The 21,094-nt window shown below is 41.0% G+C and overlaps 1 protein-coding gene across 4 annotated transcripts in view; it reads left to right on the top strand.

The window, feature by feature from the left end:
- Positions 1–21,094, top strand: part of Ercc6l2 (ERCC excision repair 6 like 2) — a 114,906-nt gene that overhangs the window by 70,124 nt on the left and 23,688 nt on the right. Inside the window, exons 18-19 of one of the 4 annotated variants that reach the window (XM_060380335.1) lie at positions 13,751–13,920; positions 16,824–17,035. The exons of 1 other annotated variant lie outside the window; for it this stretch is intronic. In XM_060380335.1, coding sequence (XP_060236318.1) covers positions 13,751–13,920; positions 16,824–16,884 — 231 coding nt within the window. In that variant the 3' untranslated portion in view covers positions 16,885–17,035. Of the gene's footprint in view, positions 1–13,750; positions 13,921–16,823; positions 17,036–17,651; positions 19,395–21,094 lie in introns of those variants that run through there. 2 more of the 4 variants (XM_021649099.2, XM_060380336.1) reach the window with 2 other exon arrangements.

Raw genomic sequence — 21,094 nt, forward strand, 5'->3', positions numbered from 1 at the left:
GTTTATCGTTCCAACATGTTAACAGAATTAACTCTTTGTAGGATTTTTCTTAAGTCTATAAATTTTTCTTTTCTACCTTACTATTGACTTTATGCAGTTTTATCAGATAGTTTGGATTTTTTTTTTCAAGTAACAAGTAGGATTAAGGTTTCTAAGATTGCTATCTACATGCATGAGGTTATGGCACTGTTGGCATGAAAGGAACTTTTGTGTTTTATCCCTAGGAGGAAGTTTGATTGTAGGTAACATTCTGTTCCACAAAAACAGTGTATCATTTGAGTGAAGAGAAGGACAAGCCAATGCTACTTGTACACATAGGCCTATTCCCTCTTATAGCTAGGGTTCAGGAAAAGCTGTGGCGTCCTTCCTCAGAATATCCAAAACACATTCACCTCCTTGCAAAACAAGCTGCTAAAATTACTCAAAACAGAACATAGACTTTTATTATTGCAATTATGATAACTGCTTAAACGTTGAGTGAGGGGTTAACTCTGCTGTAGGTCTGAGCTTTTAGGGTATTTATAAGCTAACTGGTGAGTCCTCTAATTTAGTTAAGAATCTGCCCTGGAATATGGCTGGTTTCCCATGAAAAGTGATAAGGAAAATATTCATACAGTTAATTTTTAAGAAGCTACAAACTTACCTAACGGTTGTGTTGTGGGTGATTAATATTTACTATTGATTTACCTTTTAGTTAAGCAGCAGTTATTCCTAAACCAGCTGTATACCCAAATCACCACAGAAACTAGGATTTATTTAATTAACCTAGAGCAATCCTGGGCAATAGTTACTCCATCCTAAACCTCCAAGCCTGCATAGTTTCCTACCATTCAGATTTCAGCCATTATACTTGCTTTTAGTCATATCTGGGATCCGATTTGTCTCTCCTCCTCTGCTCTACTCCTCCTTCCTTCTTTTTCCTTCTCTCCGGACCAAGATGTCCCATGCTATTCTCTCCATTGCACAGCACTAGCTGGTTGTTTAATTGACAATCACAGAAGACAAATGGTGGTATGTTTATACAAACTTGAGACAGGTGATGCTTCTAAGCATCACGATGCAGTGTTCAGATTGAAACCAGATAGTGGGGTAGAGAAATCAGCATTTGAATGAACAAGGGTAAATTGTATACATTCCAAAAGAACATTATACCAACACATTGGCTTATATTAACAATAGCAATTTTTCTTATTAGGAAGTGGTATAATTTTAACTGTTTTCCTAGCTGGTAATCTGATTTAATAGAGAAATTGGCTTTGAACAACTTCTTGATTTAGACAGTTGTAAGATTTTAATAATTTACAAAATGCCATTTCTTTAGATAATGCCTCTAGTAACAGGATAGAAGTTCAGAGGTAAAAAGCCTCATTGAACTCTTACTGAGTCTCCCCAGTGAACTAAGGGAGAGTAAACAACCACAGTGCTTTGCAAATTATATTTTACCCATCTATAAAAGCCATTTTATCAATCGGACATGGCCACTTACTAGAAACACACACTGTCTTGTCATCTGAGAACACTGCCTCTGTACATGGAATTCTGAGTTACTATATAAACATAAAATTGGGAAATACACACTGTTTCAATTTGAAGAATTTTAGGAAAGTATATCCATGCCTTTCATTTTACTTATTTTTAAAATGAGAAGCAAAGGGTCTCCTTCAGGCCTTAGAAATGGCTGTCAGCTTCTATCCTTGTGGCCTTTCTCAGTGTTTGTCTTCTTGTGTTTTCCTTTCTTGTCCTTTAATCTCTACTTGAAGATTTCAGATTTGATTTTCTAATATGTAACATATTAATCCTTTTTAAAATATATATTTCAAGGAGTTAAACTCTGTCTGGACTCAAGAAGTACACTGAGGGTTGGAGATGTAGCTCAGTGGAGAAAGTACTGATTGATGCATAAGCATGAAACTAAGTTTGAATACACAGACTCACATAAAGCCCACTGAGGTAGCAAATGTCTAATCCCCGTGCTCCATAGGGAGATGGTGAGTGGAGATGAGAGAGTCCGTGGACCCTCACAGCCAGTTATCCTGGGCATGCACATTAGCTAACAACACAGAAACCGTGCTTAAAGGTAAAAGTAATAATCCACATGCAAGGTTGTCCTCTGACTTCTGAACACACACATACAAGACTATGAGGAATAGCAACTCTACCAACTTTGCCAGAATATCTCAAAGATATTCTGGCAAAGGCATGATTTTTACATTTTCTGAATATTGTGATGGTTAGTGTTAGCTATCATCATGACTGGATTGAGAGATGCCAAGAAAATTGGTAGTCAGCCTCTGTGTATGTCTTTGATGGTATTTCTGGATAAGGAATATGAAGATTGGTAACCTAAGGGGGAAGATCTGCCCTCAACATGATCTGAACTCTGGCCAGGTAAGAAAGCTCCCTCACTTCCTGACTAGATCCTTCCTGAGTGGGTACACTACTGCTGATGTTGCCAGTGGCCATCAGACTTTGGCAAGTCTTTAATCTTTGAATGCCAGCTCATGTCAGCAACTCTCCAAGGGGTTTTCAGACCTTCAGGCCCTGATTAGTGCTGCCTTACTGGTTCCTCTTATTCCAAGGTTTCTACCTTATTAGACTAAGCAACTACTGAGTTGTCTGGTTCCTCACCTAGGGATGGCCATTGTAAGATTATTCAGCCTCTGTTCATAAAAGCCAGTGTAATAAATCCTTGTGTGTTTGTGTGTTACTCTTTTTTCTTTGGAGAACCCTGATTTAATACTTTTCCTTTACCTAGAATAAAATTCAGCTTTGCATTTATATTTCCCAAATTTCTCTGTACCACCACAAACGTGTCATCTCTTTCCTAGGTTTCCACTAGTCTCTCCCTCCACTGGAAATAAATCACCCTTCCTCTTAGACTTTTTCTTCTTCACTCAGCAGAAGAACTTTATGTGGCTAGTTCTTGCTAAATAGTTATTACAGAGTAATATTATAGTTACTATTAATAATTAATAATTGTGTTGAGACTTACCTCTTCTTTTTAATAATTAAAATATATCATTCTCTCCTTCTTTTTCCTCCCTCCAATCTCTCCCATACACTCTTCCTTCCTTGCTCCCTCTCAAAATCATGGTCTCTTTCTCTTTAGTTGTTACTGTTTTACACACACACACACACACAGATATAACTACAGCCTGCTCAGTCTGTGTAATGTTAATCATATGTGTACGTTTTCAGGGCTTACTGCTTGGTTTTAGATAACCCATGATGGGGATCAGTCCTTGGAGAACACAGTTTTTCCTGCTCTTGGCATTCTTTAGGTGCCTTTAAGAACAAATAAGCCTGGAGCTTAGATTTTCCTAAGTAGGATGTATATCTTGACTCACCTTTGATAACCTAAAATGATATCTTACATATAGTTAATAATTAAATAAATGATTTTTCAGAAAAACTAAATGTTTAGTTTTGTCAAGGTCCAATGGCTTCAGATACTGGTTTGGTCTTGGGGTGTTTGTTTTGGTTTGGTTTTCAGTGTGAGGATGAGCTCAGGAACTTTGTACTTGCTAGGCATGCATGCTGCCATTGAACTCTGCCCCAGCCTGTGTTCTGAAGACTTTAGGTGGTTTGATTCATCTTTTCTATGAACAAGTTTATAATTTTTCTGGGAATCACCTTACTCAAAGATACCTCTAGGGTATCCAGACCAGAGTCTTATATATGGATGAGAAGCTCTGACACACACAGTTTGGTTTTGGTCACTGTTTGGCTCATGATGCCCTCTCCAAAGTAGTTTCTAGAAAACCTTCTTCTATCAATACTTTTTGCCTTAGAGCCAACCTTAGAAATTTCCTCACTTAAGATCCTCATTCCAGAAGTCCTGTCCCATCTCTAGAGGGAAAGGCTATGAAGAACACTGGGGCAGATAGGCCTTGTTAGTTTTCTCTATTCAGCCTGCCAGCAATTATGCCTGTGCAGTAAAATATCCATAAAAACCAAAGAGGATGGGTTTTGATCTTCTGAATAGCTGAGTGTGTAGAAGTTACTATAGTGTGGCACACCCAAAGTAGGCAAGGGAGCTCCATACCATGCCCGTACAACTTTGCCTCTGCTTATTGCTTCAGTATGTGGAATATCCTGAGTAAACTAGGGAGCAGAGGCAAGTGTTTTCCTAGGTTCTGTGAGCTGCTCTAACAGGCACAGCTGTGCTACATTGAGGCCTGCAATTGGCTCAGGAGTCAGGGAAATGCTGGTCTTGGAGATAAGGTGCCAAAATTAAATCACAGGATACCAAGTGCTTGATCACTGCTGCTAGTACAGAAATCTCTACACACTGAAAATAGAAGCCTTTTGTGTAGACTGTAGTGTGAAAGCAGTTTTTTTAAACATAGAAATGCTCCCAGGTTGGTGTGGAGCCCTACCCCCAAAACCACACCTAATCTGTTGGCTGATCTTCCAATTCACACTTTTCAGTGCCAGTCATCATTGATGATGTCATGAGAACTTATTGTAATTTAACCTCACATGTATCTGTGGTTTATGTGTGTTTTAAGAATTAAGAATAGGACTCTAACGTATACTCTAAGACATGAATACCACCAGTTAGCAATGGCAACAGAGAGTGAGCCTTCAGCAAATGCTTGTTACTAATAATCCCACATGAAAATATTACAGAAAGCAGTTCCTACCACCATTTTCACAGTAAAACTCCCTCACCTCAGCTGCTCAAATTACAAATGGTCGCCCTGTCAGATAATGCAGAAGGATTAGTCAGGTTTGAGCAGCAGGCATACTGGTTATTCATCATTGAGGTCATAGTGTGACAGGGGAAGCCAATTCAATAAGGAAGCATGTGGAGAACGGAGGAAGGAAGATGGCCTTGTGCTGTGCAGGTAGTGAGAATGTGACTCCATCCTCTGTCTCCCACAGTTCTGTGAAATGTCTTCAAGTTTTTTACATTTGTTTAGTTTGTGTGTGTTTCACCATGCATGGCCCCTCCCCACCATGTTAGTTACATATGTGTGGAGCTTGTAGGAATCAGTGTTCTACTTCCACCCTGTGGGATCTGGGGATTGAACTTAAGTCATTGGGTTTGGTAGCAAGCACCTCTGTCTGCTGAGCCGTCTACTAGTCATATTCTATGAAACGTCTTACTATAGACTGGACATGGAAGTGCAGATTTATATAGTGCCAGCACTCCAGAATCTGAAGCAGAATTGTAAGTTCGATACCATCCTATACTGCCTAGAACACAAAGTAAGAGATTCTGTCATAAAATCAACAAAACCATTACAAAATAAAGTTGCTTTAGACTGCAGCTGTTACACCTTCTGGGAGGAAAGAGCTAGAGTTGCCAACTTCAGTCTCCTCTTTCTCCCACATGTTTGTGTTTTTAATCTGTTTGTGTTCTCAGGCCTGCCTGTCATTTTTAAACATATGCAGATAATGTGACTTTGGGGTGGGTCCTGTAACCAGTTGGTTTTTCTCCCAAGCAATGGCTTAATGTTTAGGAGTAGCTTTTAGCCTTGGGTTTTTTGTTGAATACAGAGATTATGATAACTTTGCATAATTAATTTGAGTGTTTTCACCATCGTACAAAGGTCCTTAAACAGTTTTGTCACTGTAGATCCAGCTGCCATTTGTTTGGATTTTTTTTTTACACTGTACTGTCTGTTTTGACAATGCTCCCAGTTCCATGCATTGCAAAGATAAGCAGATTTATGCCTTTGTATGTGCTTACAGTTTGGCACTTAACCAGAGCGATCTCTTTTTAAGTCTTTTGTTTGAACAGATGTGTAAACAAACATTGCTGCCTCAGACTTCACTGTTTAAGGCTTGATAAAGACAGAAACTGAAAGAACACTTGATTAGTAGTCTTCATGGCATGCTTGGTGTGATCAGGATGATGGAAGGGTACAGCCACACATGATGGTAACCTTAGAGTGTGTTTAGAGCTCTGTGCTAGCCTTGGGAACAAGCTGTAGGCTCCAGACTTTCCTGGAATAGCAGGTACTCCGTTTATCTTAGAACCAGCATTCTGAATTGACCCTTCCGTCTTCATGACCTTCCACTGCCTTTGAAAATCTCCCTTTAGTTCTAGTTCCCATTATTGATCAAACCTAACCACCTGGCATCAGCATGGCTGGTATATCCACTTTTCTTGTGTGCTCTGAAAGGAGCCAGATCCATTCCACATCTGCCCAGTCAAAGATTCTACTAGTTCCTGGTAGCCTGCCAGTGCACCACTGTAATGAGTCTTCCTCTGCAATGTCCAGGGTGAGGTGAGTCAGAGAGGTGCTGTGTGCCGGTTATGGAAAAGGCTCCAGAATTAGCCCCAAGAGAGATTATCCATAATACCTTTTCTGTAAAATAGGAGCTAGAGGCTTATCTTAGTTAGGGTTCTATTGCTGTGAAGAGACACTATGACCACTGCAACTCTTATAAAGGAAAACATTTAATTGGGTCTGGCTTACAGTTCAGAGGTTTGGTCCATTATTGTCATAGTAGGTAGCATGGCTACACACAGGCAGAGATGGTCCTAGAAAAGGAGCTGAGAGTTATACATCTGGATCAGCAGGCAGCAGGAAGAGAAGGACCCTGGGCCAGCATGAGCTTCTGAAACCCATCCCCAGTGACACTCCTTCCAATAAGGCCACACCTCCCAACAGTCTTATTCCCTGTGGGCCTGTGGGGCCATTTTCATTCAAAAACCACCACAAGTCTTTTTATGATTGTCTTCAAAAGTTGGCCTCATGGTAGGTATTGTGGCAAGCTTGTATAACCACAACATTCTAAAGGCCGAAGCAGAAGTACCCAAGTTCAAGGCCAGCTTGAGCTACATCATTATTTCTAAGGTCTCCTGCAACTGCACTGAAAAACCCTGTGTTTAAATTAAAAAAAAAAAAAAGTTTCTTACTCTCCTGGATATTAATCTCTTAATCCATTTGTTACAGGATGTGGCTACAAGGGTCTTTCCCTGTCATAGTCTCATTCCCTTATTATTATTATTATGTAAGTGCCCTCTATGGTTCTTTAGCAGTTTGCCTCCAAAACTATTTTTTACTTTAATTAATGTTAATAAAAGGAAGTCTTTGGCTTTAACAAAAACATTTTTTGAAGTATACAGTGCTCTTTCCTAGTATATACATTCTACATGTGGCCAAATAAACAGAAAAACGCAAATGTAATCATACAGCTGTGAGGTAGAAGGAACCCTCCCTTTAACGTATACTGACATTAAATATTGCTGTCTACAGTTTCCTTTTCTTAACCCTTTCATGTTGAAAAAGCTGTAACTTTTTTTTTTTGAGTCTGGAATAAAAAATTGTTGCTTAAATGAGAGTAAGGCTTAGGCCTATTACCTTGAATTACAGAGAATGTACTTCACTAAAGAAATAAGAATGAGGGCTAGGGAGATGGCCTGGCAGGTAGGTAAAGGCCAGCAGCCCTAGGACCCTGTGATAGAAGAAAAGAACTGACTCTGAAAGTTGTCCTTTGACCTCCCCACACATGCTTTGCCGTGTGAGTACAAAACAGATAAATAAATATAAAAAATAACTTTTAAAAATAAGATCCAGTTTATCCAAGGCCATTTGACTGTAACATACTGTTATAGGAAAGTAAGCAACTTTCATGCTATAACCAGTGTACACCTAAAACTGTAGCAAGTGGTTCAGAATTATAGGCGATAAGACCCAGTGTGGATTCATTTATTCTCTCAAGTTGTATACTTTTCTCATTCTATTTTATTTTCCTACATGAAAAGGGTTGCTTTGTATTACCGTGAGTTTCAGATTTGCAGACTATACATAGTGCATAAGAGTCAGGTGGACAAGCTCTTAGGTAAAGTGAGGGAGATGGGAGGGTGCACAGTGAGCATGTCCCTAGCATTCTTCCTACACAAGTGCCCTCCTGGGTATTATCCTCACATGGTTCTGTAAGCACAAATCAGAAGCATTATCCGGCTTTAAATATTTTGAGCCACATTTTATAGGGAAATAAAAAAAAATCAACAGTGACTCAATAGCTTTATCAAAGTTAATGCAAAGCAATTATTTATGGAGTTTTTAAAGTAAGCAATTTCCAAATTTAGTGTTTAATCATTGGTAGATGGGGAGACTGTTTTGGCCAACCTATGCCAGAGCCATTGTCCTTTGTAGAAGTGTTTTATATACTGAAATTTAATTTTAATAACATATTTTTGTAAAGACAACACACTGTTTTTGAAATTTTAGTGATATAAGACTAGGTTCCACATAACTAGCTTAGTGTACTTTCTACCTTTTTGTCTTAATCTAAAAGTATAAAGGGATAGGAGTGGGCCCTTGTTTTTCCATTTTCAGCTAACAATTTCATGTAGGCTCCACACATCCAAAGAAGGAAGAGATGTTACTTAGCGCTTATTAATTAGAATTATTACTTTGGTGTCTTCTGATAAGTTCACCTTTGTGAGTAACCACCTGGTTTTTATTTAGTACATCTTATCATCAGATGGATTTGTTTAATTTTGTGTTTATATTACCAAGGAATGCTTACTGAATTTCTTATATTTGTGTAGTAAGTTATATTTTTTAGCAAAGATTCTAGAAGTTAGATTTAATTTCTTTTTTTATACAGATACTATAGTGGAGATACCTAACAGTGCTACGTAGTTTATTGGTCCTCAATAGCCAATAACATAGCAGTTACTGAGTGATAGGCTTTGGGAAGTGTGATGTTTTCTAAAGTAAGAGTTTAGCAGAAATGCGCCTACTCAGTGAACAGTACAGAAGGTTCTTTCTTAAAGACTTTCTTATTTTTACTACAACCATACTTAAAATTCAGAATTTATGTGTAATGGTAGCTTCTGACCCATTAGTATATCAGTACCTTCGCCTTGAAAAAGGACTTCAATGAGATGGTTTGATTTTCTTTTGAGGCAAGGTTTTATTGTTATAGCTGAGGCTGGCCTCAAATTCACAACCCTCCGACCTCTGGTACTGAGGGTCTGGGACTACAGATGTGCACCACCATGCCCAGCCTCAAGACTAATCTTGATTATGAGTGCTTTGCCTACATGCCTGGTGCACACAGAGGCAGAAGATGGTATTAAACTCCTAGAATTGAAGTTCCAGATGCTTTTAAGCCACCTTGTGGGTGCTGGTAATCAAACCTGGGTCCTCTGCAAGAGTAGCAAGTGCTCTTAACTGCTGAGCCATCTCTTCAGTCACCTAGTCTTGGTATTTTTAAGCAGCTGCCTTAGTTACTTTTATTGTCACTGTGACAAAATACATGACAGAAGCAACCTAACAGAAGACTTATTTTGGCTCAGAGCTTCAGTTTGTCATGGTGGGGAAGGTATGTTAGAGTTCGTGGCAGCAAAAGCAAGTGGCAAAGACTCCCAAATGTCTTGGCAAGTCAGGAAGAGGGAGATGAAAAGCAGGGCCAGGCAGTAACCCTTAAGGCTAACCCCTAATGGTCTATGTCTGTCAGCAGAGCCTACATTCCAAAGCTTCCACAGCCTCCTTAAACAGTGCCACCAGCCGGGGACCAAATGTTCACACACATGCGCCTGAAGAGCATTTCATTTACAAACTGTAACAAATTTATGGAGAAAGCATTTGCGATGCCAGCTTCATGTCTGTAATTCTAGCACACAGGAGACAGAGGCAAGACAATTGTGAGCTTAAGAACAGTGACCAGTGTGAGATTTACATAGTGAGTTCAAGGCCAGCCTGGTCCATATACTAAAATAATGTCTCAACTAATTCACCAATCAGTAGAATGGGGAATAATCCTGGCTCTGCAGAAACGGTTTTCTTTTCTTCCCTCACCTTGTAGTTGCACAGTTTCCCATCCGGTTCTAAACAGTGATCCAGTTGTTTGTCCTCCTCTCCTGGAGGAAGAAAGTGCTTTTAGCTTGCTTTCTTGATTTTATAAGCAGCTTTCCCCCTCTGTCCTAATGTTAAATGAGACAGTGTTACTTTTTAAATTCCTAATCCACTTTGTTCTAGGGACTTATTTCTTAGTATTTTCTCATTCCATAGTTTGAGCTCACATGACCTGGAATTGTATCAGCACAGCTCCAGCTTCACTGTGGCATTAACTGCCCATCTAAGCTGCTGCGAAGAGTTGGCTATACTACTTTATGATAAAACAGTGAAAACGCTTATGTAGCAAGAGCACTGAACTATTTATAAATTGATGTAGACATGTTTCAAACAGAATAAGGATTTTTTAAAACTACATAAATGGAGCTGCCATGTAAACCATCACTTTGTAGTTCTTTCTGTTCTCATATAGTTTAAGACAATGATAAAAATAAAGTCTAGGCTCTTTTGTCTGTGAGATGTGTGGATACTCATATACACACCTTGCAAATACAGCCTCAGAAGGTTCACAAGCACCTTCTCTGGTCCCAGAACCTTCTTGGGGTGGGTGGACTTTGGCAAAGGACCCTTAGTAAGAAAAGTCTCGTAGTCCCTAAGATTCTTGTCGTGACTAATCTCTGGATCTTGTTGATGTTACCTTACCTGACAACAGAGAGAATTAAGATTGTAGATGTAATTCAGGTTGAGTCAGGCTGATGTTGTGGAATTAACTGGATGGCTACCATTAAGGTTACTAACCAGCTGACGAGAATCCTTTGCTGTTGAGTGGCTGGGGTTAGTATAGTCATGTTCATTCTCACAAGCAAAACCTTTCCTGTCTGTACTCACAGGGCTCAGGACAAGGACTGCAGTCCGAATCTGGGAGTTAGGAAAGTATGGAAATGAATTGTCCCCTAGAGCCTCAGAGAAGGAACATAACTCTGCCAGCACTTTGATTTTAGTCCAGTGAGACCCATGTCAGACACACCTACAGAAATGTAAGGTCAGAAGTTATGTTGTTTCAAGCCAATAATGCCGTGGTAACTTGTTATACAGCAATCAGAGTGTAATTCGCTACCTCCATTCCATACATATAATTCAGCATAAATGTGACAGCACATATATTCCTGAAATCTTTGTACAGTTGAGCTAAATACAAAGTTATGTCTTACAACCTAATTTCAATAAAACAGTAAAATTATCTATTAAAGTAGCAGTCTGAAATCATGTCTTTTTAAAAATAACAAAAGATAGGATGTAGAATTCATGTGAGGAGAAAAATGATTTTTCTCATTTTAGGACTCTTGTTTTAAATTGTGGAATATGTCAAAAAATCTAATGACCCATATGTCCAGCATCTGTGGTTGCAAAAGCTGAATTCCTGAAGGATTTCTAAAACCGATTCTTCAGATGTGTATAAAATATGAGACTTGTAATGTCAAAAAGAGCAATCACATAAATAATTGAAAAGAGCCATTGCCCAGCACCATCTCTCCATGGCTTCAGACATCAGTGCAAGAGGAAGGAGCGTTCTTAGTTGGCAAAGTTGCTCTCTCTGCTTACTCTCTTTACAGTGACGTGTGCCCTCACCGTGCTTGTGATGAAAATAAAAACATAACATCTCTTTTGGACTTAGTATAAAGATCATTATTTTTCCTGTGTAATTTTTTGCCATATGGTTGCACTATCTCCCATTGTCTCTGCTCTTTCCTTGCATTTCAAAGTATGTTTTCCATCACTTCTCCCTTCTATACCTACACTACACTCGGGGTTACTGTATCCTCCTAATTTATAACTATCATCGCAGGTCTGTTTGCTGCCTAACCCATATATTGTTTCTATTTTGTTTTAAAATTATGTCTTAAAGTTTGTAGTTGGCCCTGTGCTTATACAGTGATTTATTTTTGTTTTTGTTTGTTTGTTTGTTTGTTTCCAGATAGAGGAATTAAAAGTGGCCCTCAGAGTGTCTAATCCCTGGGATCCTGCCATAGAGCTCTCATATTAGCTGCACCTGTGGCCTCACAGTGACAGGGTTTGAATGTTAGGACTGTCTGAATGCTTTTCCTTACCAAATCACAAGCCTTCTTTGGATATGGAAGCTTTTCTGTACTGTTTTGGTATTTGTACCTCACTGGACTCTGGTTTTCAGTGGTTCTCATCCAGATTTTTTATGTGATTTTCAGTATAATTTTTCATACCACCCAGGATATACGAAATCAGATTCTCCAGCTGGGGACCCAGCTGTCCATTCTGTCTTGTCTCTATTGGTTCTTTCTATCTAGAGTGAGATGCTAGCCCATACTTCTGTTCTGTATACCATTGTAGGCTTGTCTAGCTTTGATTTTTAAATCAGCTATCCTTGTGGGGAGGGTGTGCTATGCATGGAACCTAAGGCTTTGCATGTTTTGGGCAAGTATTTTACTATTGCGCAATATCTCCAGCATTGCTGCTACTGCTGCTTCATGTATATTTCTCATACAGGGGTGGGTATATATTTATTGTTCTTGAGACAGTGAGCCCTAGGATCTTCCTGCCTATTTCCCAGTGTCTGGATCACAAATGTGCACCACTGTATGCAGCTTTGGTGAGTTCTGAGGATCAAATCTGGATCTTTTATTAGTAGTAGAGAAAAAAATACTTTTTTATTTACTAGTGTATGTGCACATGTACTAGTGCCACGGTGATATGAGGGTTATTTTCAAAAGTTGCTTCTCTTCATCCACATGTGGGTTCTGGCAGTCAAATTTAGGTCATTTGGGTTTGCAGCAAGCACCTCTCCCCACCAGGCCATATAGCCAGCCCCCAAACAGATATTCGTGCTTGTGCGGTAAACATTTTACCAATGAAGCTGTCTTCCTAGCCTGTTTCTTTGTCCTTTATTTTAGGGAACTGAATCATTTCCACCACCACCACCACCACCACCACCACCACCCCCAGCTTCAGGCTCTGCAGGCTGTGTCCTGCTGGCTTCACAGTCATTGCTATGTTATTCTTTAGTTTTTTATTTTCTTACTTTTAAACTTAAATATGTTTTGTCGCTGTTGTAAATTGCTATCTATTATTTTTATTTTGGAATGGAATAGAACTTTCCACCTGGCCATACTTGTCGCTGAGATTAGAAGCATATAACGTTTTTTCTTGTTAGATCAATTCACAAACAGACAGCCCAAAAAGTTATTATAAATAAGTTTGGTTTTATTTGTAACTTAAAAACTGTAGACGATTTTTTTTTTAAATACTGAATATGCGTTAGCCTAACAGTGGTTGACAAGTAGGAAAACTAGTTTTCCTTTTTGTTACATAACAGTTCATGTTTGTAGTTTATATGCTTGTATAAAATTAGATAAAAATTACTTCATAATTTTTAGAAAAACACAAACTTTAAAAATAAGGTGAACTTTTGGGTTTGATTTTTAAATACAGGGCATGTGCATGTGCTATAACATGCATGTGTAGGTGAGTGCACGGCTCTCTGGTGGTGGTTTTTCCTGCTTCCTTGTGGGATCTAGTTACCAGGCTTGATGCAGGCATCTCTTCCTACTGAACTGTCTCTTTAGTCCTGTTTTATTTGTTGAGATTGGATCCCATGTTGCTCAGGTTGGCCTGGTAGCCCCTATGTTCTTCAAAATAAATGCCTAATCTGCCTACCTCTACCTCCAAATAGCTGAGATTACCAGTGTGGGCAGCCACACCTGGCCTAGACAGAACAGTTCTGGCCTCATTCATTTAACCATTGGTGTTATCTTCAGGGTACCTTTGTGTCATCTCTGTCAGTACATCCACAGCATGACAGTGGACAATGCAGCATTTTTCTATATTCTGTCTTCATCATCCCCAGCAGTTGCTTCAGTTGAATAATGGGATCTGCTTTACTCTAATGGCATTCTTTGTCATATCAGTCCAAAACTGTTTTTTAAACTTAGTTTTCCTTCCTTTTTTTCTAGACATACGAAAATAAGGTGACTATAGACACAGTGACACCTGCAGAGAAAGATCAGCCACTGATTTCCTCTCCTCTGTATGTGTCCCACCCTGTAAGCCAGAAAAAGAAAGGTGTCTTCCATATAAACCACACAACCTTCGTCATTGGAGAAACACCAAAAGGAATCCGCAGGTATGTTGTATGTGGCAGCACTAGACTTCAGGCCAATTCTCAGTAGAAATATGGCTTCATAATAAAATATATAATTATAACCATTCCTTGTATCCAAATTTCAGAAAATCTGAACTTATAAAAATAAAAACAAATGCTTTTGAGACAGGCTCTCACTAAGTAGCTCAGACTGGCCTAGAGTTTGCTATATATAGTCCAGGCTGGTATTAGGAATCTCCTGCCCTAATTCCTGAGCTCTGGAATTATGGAGATGTAGGAGTATGGGACAAACATGGGAATGAGGCAGTCTCCAGGGATCAGGTGAAGAAATGAGGAAGCCAGGATTTCGGTGGTTTCGCCACACATAGCTATTCATGTTGCCAAGAGATGGTGAGGGAGCACAGTCAGCCTGGCTCTTCTCACTCTGTGGACAGTGGAGATGATATACGCTCCTGCTGAGAGTTGTTTTCTGAGCTGCCTGGCAAAGGAGAAGCACCAAAGTCACCCGTAGACCTGGCATAAGGCCAGGTCTTCATCTTGGCTGGCAGGCTTGCGACAGTGATTTAACAGGCTTTGCTTTTTCATTGTGGCCAGTTATTCTTCCAGAAGACTCACTATATTTTCCCATCCTCAAAGAAACTTGGGTCTTGGTCCTTTACATACAGTAGTGTATGTTCTAAAGGAAAGAAGTATAGCAGTGATTTCTTCTTGCTTCTCTTTCATTGTTTTCTCTACCTATCCCAGAGAGGAACTTTCTCATGCCAGGTAAAAAGGTAGAGTAATATTACAATTCCAGGACCTGCTTACACACCCCACCCCTGCCTGTCACCACCATACTCAGTCAGAGTCAAGGCTATACCTTGTAGCCACCAAGCGATGGATTTCTTGGGGCTTTCAGCACCTCTAACCCTCAGAAAGCAAAGGCAGTGACATGGTGATATCAAATGTGGTCCAGCCCCTTCCCAAGAGGAAAAGTGCTTTGGAATTTTAGCATCATAACTTCTGATAGACATGCTAATGGATTCCTAACTTGGTTTTTATTTTCCCTTTTCCTAAAGCTACTCTACTAATATTTTTCTCACAAAAGTGGTTAGCTTATTTTCTGATAACACCTTGCATAACACTTTTGCATTTTCTTGAATTCTTAAAGAACATTCTATTGAAGTCCCTGAATTAGGAAAATGAGTTGGAAGGCAAAAAATAATCATTCTGTAAAGGGCAGCCACGGGCATAATTCACTCAAAGACTCCTTGGGTTAAATACTGTTTAAGCAACACTCCTCCCAGGTGTGACCTACCCTAGGGATACAGGTGAGATCATGCATTGTCTTAGCACATCAGAGATAAAGTTACTTTAGCATCTGCTGAGACATCACTAAGTCTTGGATGAATAAAAGATATCACCTAAAACCTTAGTGGTCAATAAATCTTTATAAATAAGTACATTTATTGCGTCCTAAAAATGGATTTGGAGATAAGTAATAGAATGATAACATCCTATTACTTCAGCTGATAAGAAAATGGAACTAGTTAAGAGCATGCTTGCGTTCCAATAAGAACATTGGCAGTTTCCAGGACAGACAAGTTTCTAGGACAAGTGCGTTTTTACTTGTAGAATGACATACACTGTTGTAGCTAAGTGTGACTGTTGATCAGGTGTGGAATCTCTGAGTTTGGGACGTATGACAAGACACTAGTGAGCTCCAAAAGCTATGAAATTTGTCTCAGCCATAGAAGCATGTAGGCACTCACCTTAGGCTGCCACTATGGCCACAGGAGACTGCTACCTGTCCTGTGAGGCAGAAACAAATAAACAAAAAACCATAAAAAGCGGTGATGTTAATGCTCCTATTCATATACCTTTAAAACCATTCCCTAAGAATGTTAATATGTAGGAGAAAATTCAGCCGTAAAACCTGCCAGTGCAGACCCATGATTGCTGGCCACTTGTGCATTTTCACTTGTTCTGCTGTGCTCTGAGTCTCCTGAGAACTGGCCTTGAACGGTTCTTGGCTCATGCTTACCTGACAGGTAGAGGTGACAGCAGGAAACTTCTTCTCGCCCCGCTTGCCCACCAGAAGTGTCACCCACTGTGACTGCCAATGGAGCTGAAGTCACTCCTTCATCACAAGACTGTACCTTGATTATTTTGCTTTGACTCCCGTAGCTAGATTGAACTTTGTGAAGCAGGGGATGGGGGTCTTCTTTGCTGTTGTATAGTTTGTACAGTGCCACGTAGGATATAAGAGGACTCTGTTGTGTCAAGTGAAATACAATTCTAAACCTGTGGAGCCTTTAACATGCACTGCAGAACTGGCTCTGGTTTTATCTGAAGATAAATGTGCTGGCATTGAGATTAAAGCCCAAGCACAGCATCAGCAAAGAAATACACTATATCTTATTTTTAGCGGCGAGGGGGATAAGACAGAGTCTGTTGATGCCCAGACTGGGCTTAGACATACCATATAGCTGAGGATGATCAAGAACTCAACCCTCCCGCCTTCCCATCCAGACAGTTGGGAGCACAAGAACGTTCTACCATGCCTGGCTCAAAACTGGGACCGTTTAAAACACCATTGTGCTAGTTCCCTATTCTGTCCTTATGAAGACCTTAATCCTGTGGGACCCATACCTTACCCATGACCTTATCTTAAACCTGTAGGTCCTTTTGCTGATATTGTCACATTGGACTTCAGTGTGTCTAGGGAGTAGGCACAATGCAGATTTCAAATCCTTCCCTGTGGAAAGGAGCAGTCTGTAGCTCAAGGAGCCTAAGTACTTTTCTGCCTCCACTTTACCAGGGCTCCATATTTCTGTGTGTGTACATATAGAAGTGTTTGTTGGTCTTATTTTAGGATGACAATTTACTTCTTCAAATAACATCTTACTCTTTTTGTTTATTTGCTTTCTTTGGTTTTAAAACAGGGTCACCCTACATAGCCCATGTTACCTCAAACTTTCCATCCTCCTGCCTTTTGAGGACTAGATTGGCAGCTAAGCACCCCAGGCTCAGAAAATAGTATCTGGCTTCTGAGATGAGCTGTCTGCACTAAAGTTAAATCAGCCAGGAGAAAGAACTACGGTTACAGCTTTCTTTAAAGCTCAACAAAAAGCCATGTAAAATTCTGTACTGTGAGGTAAAGAGCAACTTCTCTTTGATTTTTTTTAATTTTCTATTTCTCAAAGCCATTCTTTAACAATATTATTCTATAGGACTTACATACAACATAGATTCTCAAATACAAATTGTATAAATGATGATTCTCCTGTCAGTCATAAATTGGCTGACTGGAGGAGTAGCCTGCCAGGCTCCCATAATTCCCAGGAAATACATAATAGTGTAAATCGGAGTTACCTAAAAAGCTGATGATTTAATGAGCTAAAAGACCATTTCTAGGTCCTTTAGGGAAGAGGCATGTTCTCCAAGGATGCAGTTAAATTGACGCCACCAGACAGACGAGGTACCTTGCTTTGCCTTTATGTTTCCAGCCACTGTTAATGAGCACATTAAAAGTTCTGAACTGCATTGCTGTGTGAGTGCGGGCACACGTGCCACAGAGCTTGTGTAGAGGCCAGAGGACAACTTTCTGGAGTTGGTTCTGTCTTCTCCCTTAAATAGGTTACAGGGATTGAATGCAGGTCTTTAATTGTACTTGCTGAGTTATCTCAACAGCTTCCTGATGAGGTCTTTAAAAATAAATGTAAATGTAATAAAAAGAAAATAACTGCTAGTTTTATCTGCCCTATCTTTAGAAAGCAGTTTGAAGAAATGGCCTCTTACTACAAGCTGACTGTAAAGGAGTTTGCTAAACAAGTAACTGGCGCCACATCTGCAGAGCGACAGAGCATGCTCCGAGACTTCTACAGTCTTCAGCACCCGGAGGGAAAGGAGTTGTTAGTGGACTCTGCTTCAGAGATGGTCATATCTGTCCACAAGGAAGAAGAGAAGGTCAGGAAGAACTCTAAAGAATCTCTTTTAAGAGAAAGGCCCTCAAATGATAATACTTTGTCATGTAATGATCCCACCAACAAAATGTCTCAAGTCTACAACCCAAAATTATGTGAAGGAAAATCAAGCAGATGTCACAATCATAGTTCCCATAAAGAAAAGACATTTTATAGTGATACAAAAATTAAGAGATCCCCTGTCAGCTTTACCCAGGAGACTGACCGTGAGAGGAATGACCACACATCCAAGAACACCACGACACTCTTCCATCCACACAGCAAGTCTGACACCCTGAAGACAGAGCTAGGAGATACCCCAGGACAGCAGCACAACCTCACAAGCCCATGCAGTTCAAGAAGCAGGGCAGAAAATCCAATGTCAGACAATACCTCTGTAGAAGGCTTACTGGGTGACACCTCTATTCTTAATGACCTCTTTAAAAGCCGTGGGGAAGGTCTCACACGGCTGCCAAAAAATGTTCTTTCACAACCTGTGGCAAAAGCAAAGCAGAGGCCAAAAGATTTCTGGGACATCTTGAACGAGCAGAATGATGACAGTCTCAGCAAACTCACTGACTTGACAGTGATAGAGACGCTGTGTTCGCATGCACCCCGCACCACAGCCTCCACAAGGAAAGATGAACTGGATGCTTCGCTTTGGAAAGCAAATGAGAAGTTTTTGTGGAAAACATTTACCTCAAACGTTAGTGATAAAAGCATAATGAGTACAGAGGGAGAGTAGGACATGGGTGTGCCATTAAATTAGTTTATTGTAAGCTGCTGGCCATTTATTGTTCTAGATGGTATTGTATATAAGCATGGTAAACAGCTGTTTGCAGACTTATTTATTACTAAATTGTTACTTTAGTGTTGTTTTTACAGCCCAAAATGTTATCATGGGTTGTCTCTCCTTAATATCTGGTTTAATGATTAACATCCAGTTTATGTAGTGCTGGGTATCAAACCCAGGACTTCATATACACCAGCAAGCACTCTGGCCAGCTGAGTTCTATTTCCTGCCCTGATTTGATCTAGGGAACAAATGTAATTGTATCATATTATAAACTCCTATTAGTCAGTGAAGCCCTGTGTGATTCTGTGGCCTTACGTGAGTGACTTTCCCTGTATGTGCCTCTTCCTCATATGAAAGATAACAGAACTGAGCCAGATCGGCACAGAGCCTTCCACTTTTAAACTCCACAATCCCCAAATCAAGTGGCAGCCACTGCACTCTTCTCACTGGCATTGTGAAGTTATTGTATTCCTTCTTCCTTGGAATAATGTTCTATAACTATTAAATTATCTTAGATAAAAGTTGTAATTAGGACTCAATATATGGCATTATGTTAAAATGGAAATTTTATAACCACTCAGAGTCCTGTATAAGTTAGTGAGCTGTGATGCTAAAGTGATGGGATTTTTGTCTTTGGCCAGTATACCAATGCCTTAACTTTTCACATTACTATGGTTTAGTAAATTAAGATTTGTATTTTAACTTTGTATTTCTTAAGTAGAAGGAAATGGATAAACATTTGATTTTAATTGAAACCTCTTTATTGAACTTAGTATGTGTGGTATACATACTCTGGCATGTGCTCAGTTAGATTTATTTACTTCGTAGCATTTTCCAGCTGCCAAAGTCTGTGACAGGTGCTTGAGTGTATAGGTGACAGCTACAGGTGAAGCCAAGTAGGTCCTGCCTGTATAGCCCCCAGGATTGAGACTGGCACATTGAGGTGTCAGGCTGGTCCCTGCCCACATTCAGCTAAGCTTGCAGTACTGATGTAGGAACTATCCATCCAGAGAATAGCAGGCTCTCCAGGTTCCCCACACACTGGAGTACTTGAAAGTTATCTTATTAGTTTCTTTGTTCTCTTTCAGTAAGAACCTCATGAACCTGATACCATGTTGTAACAATGTTTTAGTTAACCTGAATCTGTGTTTCCAGGGCTGAGGTCCTTGGTATTTGGCTGTGGGGAGACTGTGTTTGCAGGAGCAGAAACCAGCCCCCAATGACTGCAGTACTCTCAGTGACCGGAAAAAAAAAAAGAGAGGGGCTCCCAAAGTCTTCTCAATCTCTGCTGGCTTCTAGCCCCACTGCAGTCCTAGGGGATCAGGGTGGAGGCCTTTTAGTAGGAGAGCAGGCTTTGGATTACTCAAACTAAGAGCTGCTGCCAGTTAACCGCCTGGCTATTTGGGGCACACCTAGGTTGCTGGGTAAGTCAGAAGCGTCCAGGGATAGGTGTGCCACTCCGAAGACGGCTTCTGAGGCTGGGCAAGGCGCAACTGAGTTCCTGGGCTTTTCCTTTTCCACCTGCAGCAGGACGGACCACAGCCAATTGAGTTTGGCCCCACGCTGCGGGCAAACTGCAGACCCTGGGAGCCCCAAATGAGAACTTCTGTATACTCCGGTGCCTGGCAATTCCCGAGAAGGGTCCACGAAGCCTGAGCTGGGGCCTAGCGCCGCTCTAGCTCCCTATGGCAGGGCAGAGAATATCCTCTAAAAGAGAAGAAAGGCTAATGGAATAAAGCTCTGGCGGCAGCATTGGAAAAGTCCGGAGCTCACGCCAGTGGGGGCGCGTTATCGGCCACCTGCAGCGCAGCATCCCTCATCCCTTACAGGGTGAAGCCGTGGGTGGCCCAGCTTTGGGAGTGCAGGGAGTTTGAAGGACTTTTCGCCCAAAAGCGGGGATGTTGCGCGTCTGCGATTCTGTGGCGTCCCTATAGTATCCTAGCAAGGGGGTGAGCATGATCGCCTGGAGCGGGTGGTCGGTCGAAGGTCCGGGTAGGGATATGGACAGTCATTAGGTGGGGACCCCCGCGGGGCACAGCTTGGAGCAGTGGGCTAGTCAAGTAGACCGCAGGCCGAGAGGTCCCGCCCCCAGGAGGCCGGAGGCACTGGCTTTTGCTGTCTAAATCTTTCCCAGCTGATCCCCAAACCGCTGTCTTGGGAAGCTGCGGGCGGAGGCGCCCCCCTCCCTGCAAGCACCTAGACAGAGCTGCAGTGCGAGGAAGGAAGTGGGAAGCTGATAGGGTGGAACTCCTAGCAAGTTCCGGGCGCAGTGTTAGCGAGCGCCCTGGGGACGCCAGGGACGCCAGGCACGCCCCGCAAACGCGGCAGGCCAGCCCGGGAGGAAATCGGACTTAGCACCTTGGCGAACTCCACTTAGATTCCCCTGCCAGCTGCCCTGGGAAGCGACCCCCCACGTCCAGAAGCACTCCCCACGCCGGTGCACGCCCTATCCCTG

This window comes from Meriones unguiculatus, chromosome 3 (genome assembly GCF_030254825.1).
Source record: "Meriones unguiculatus strain TT.TT164.6M chromosome 3, Bangor_MerUng_6.1, whole genome shotgun sequence".
Lineage (NCBI taxonomy): Eukaryota > Metazoa > Chordata > Mammalia > Rodentia > Muridae > Meriones > Meriones unguiculatus.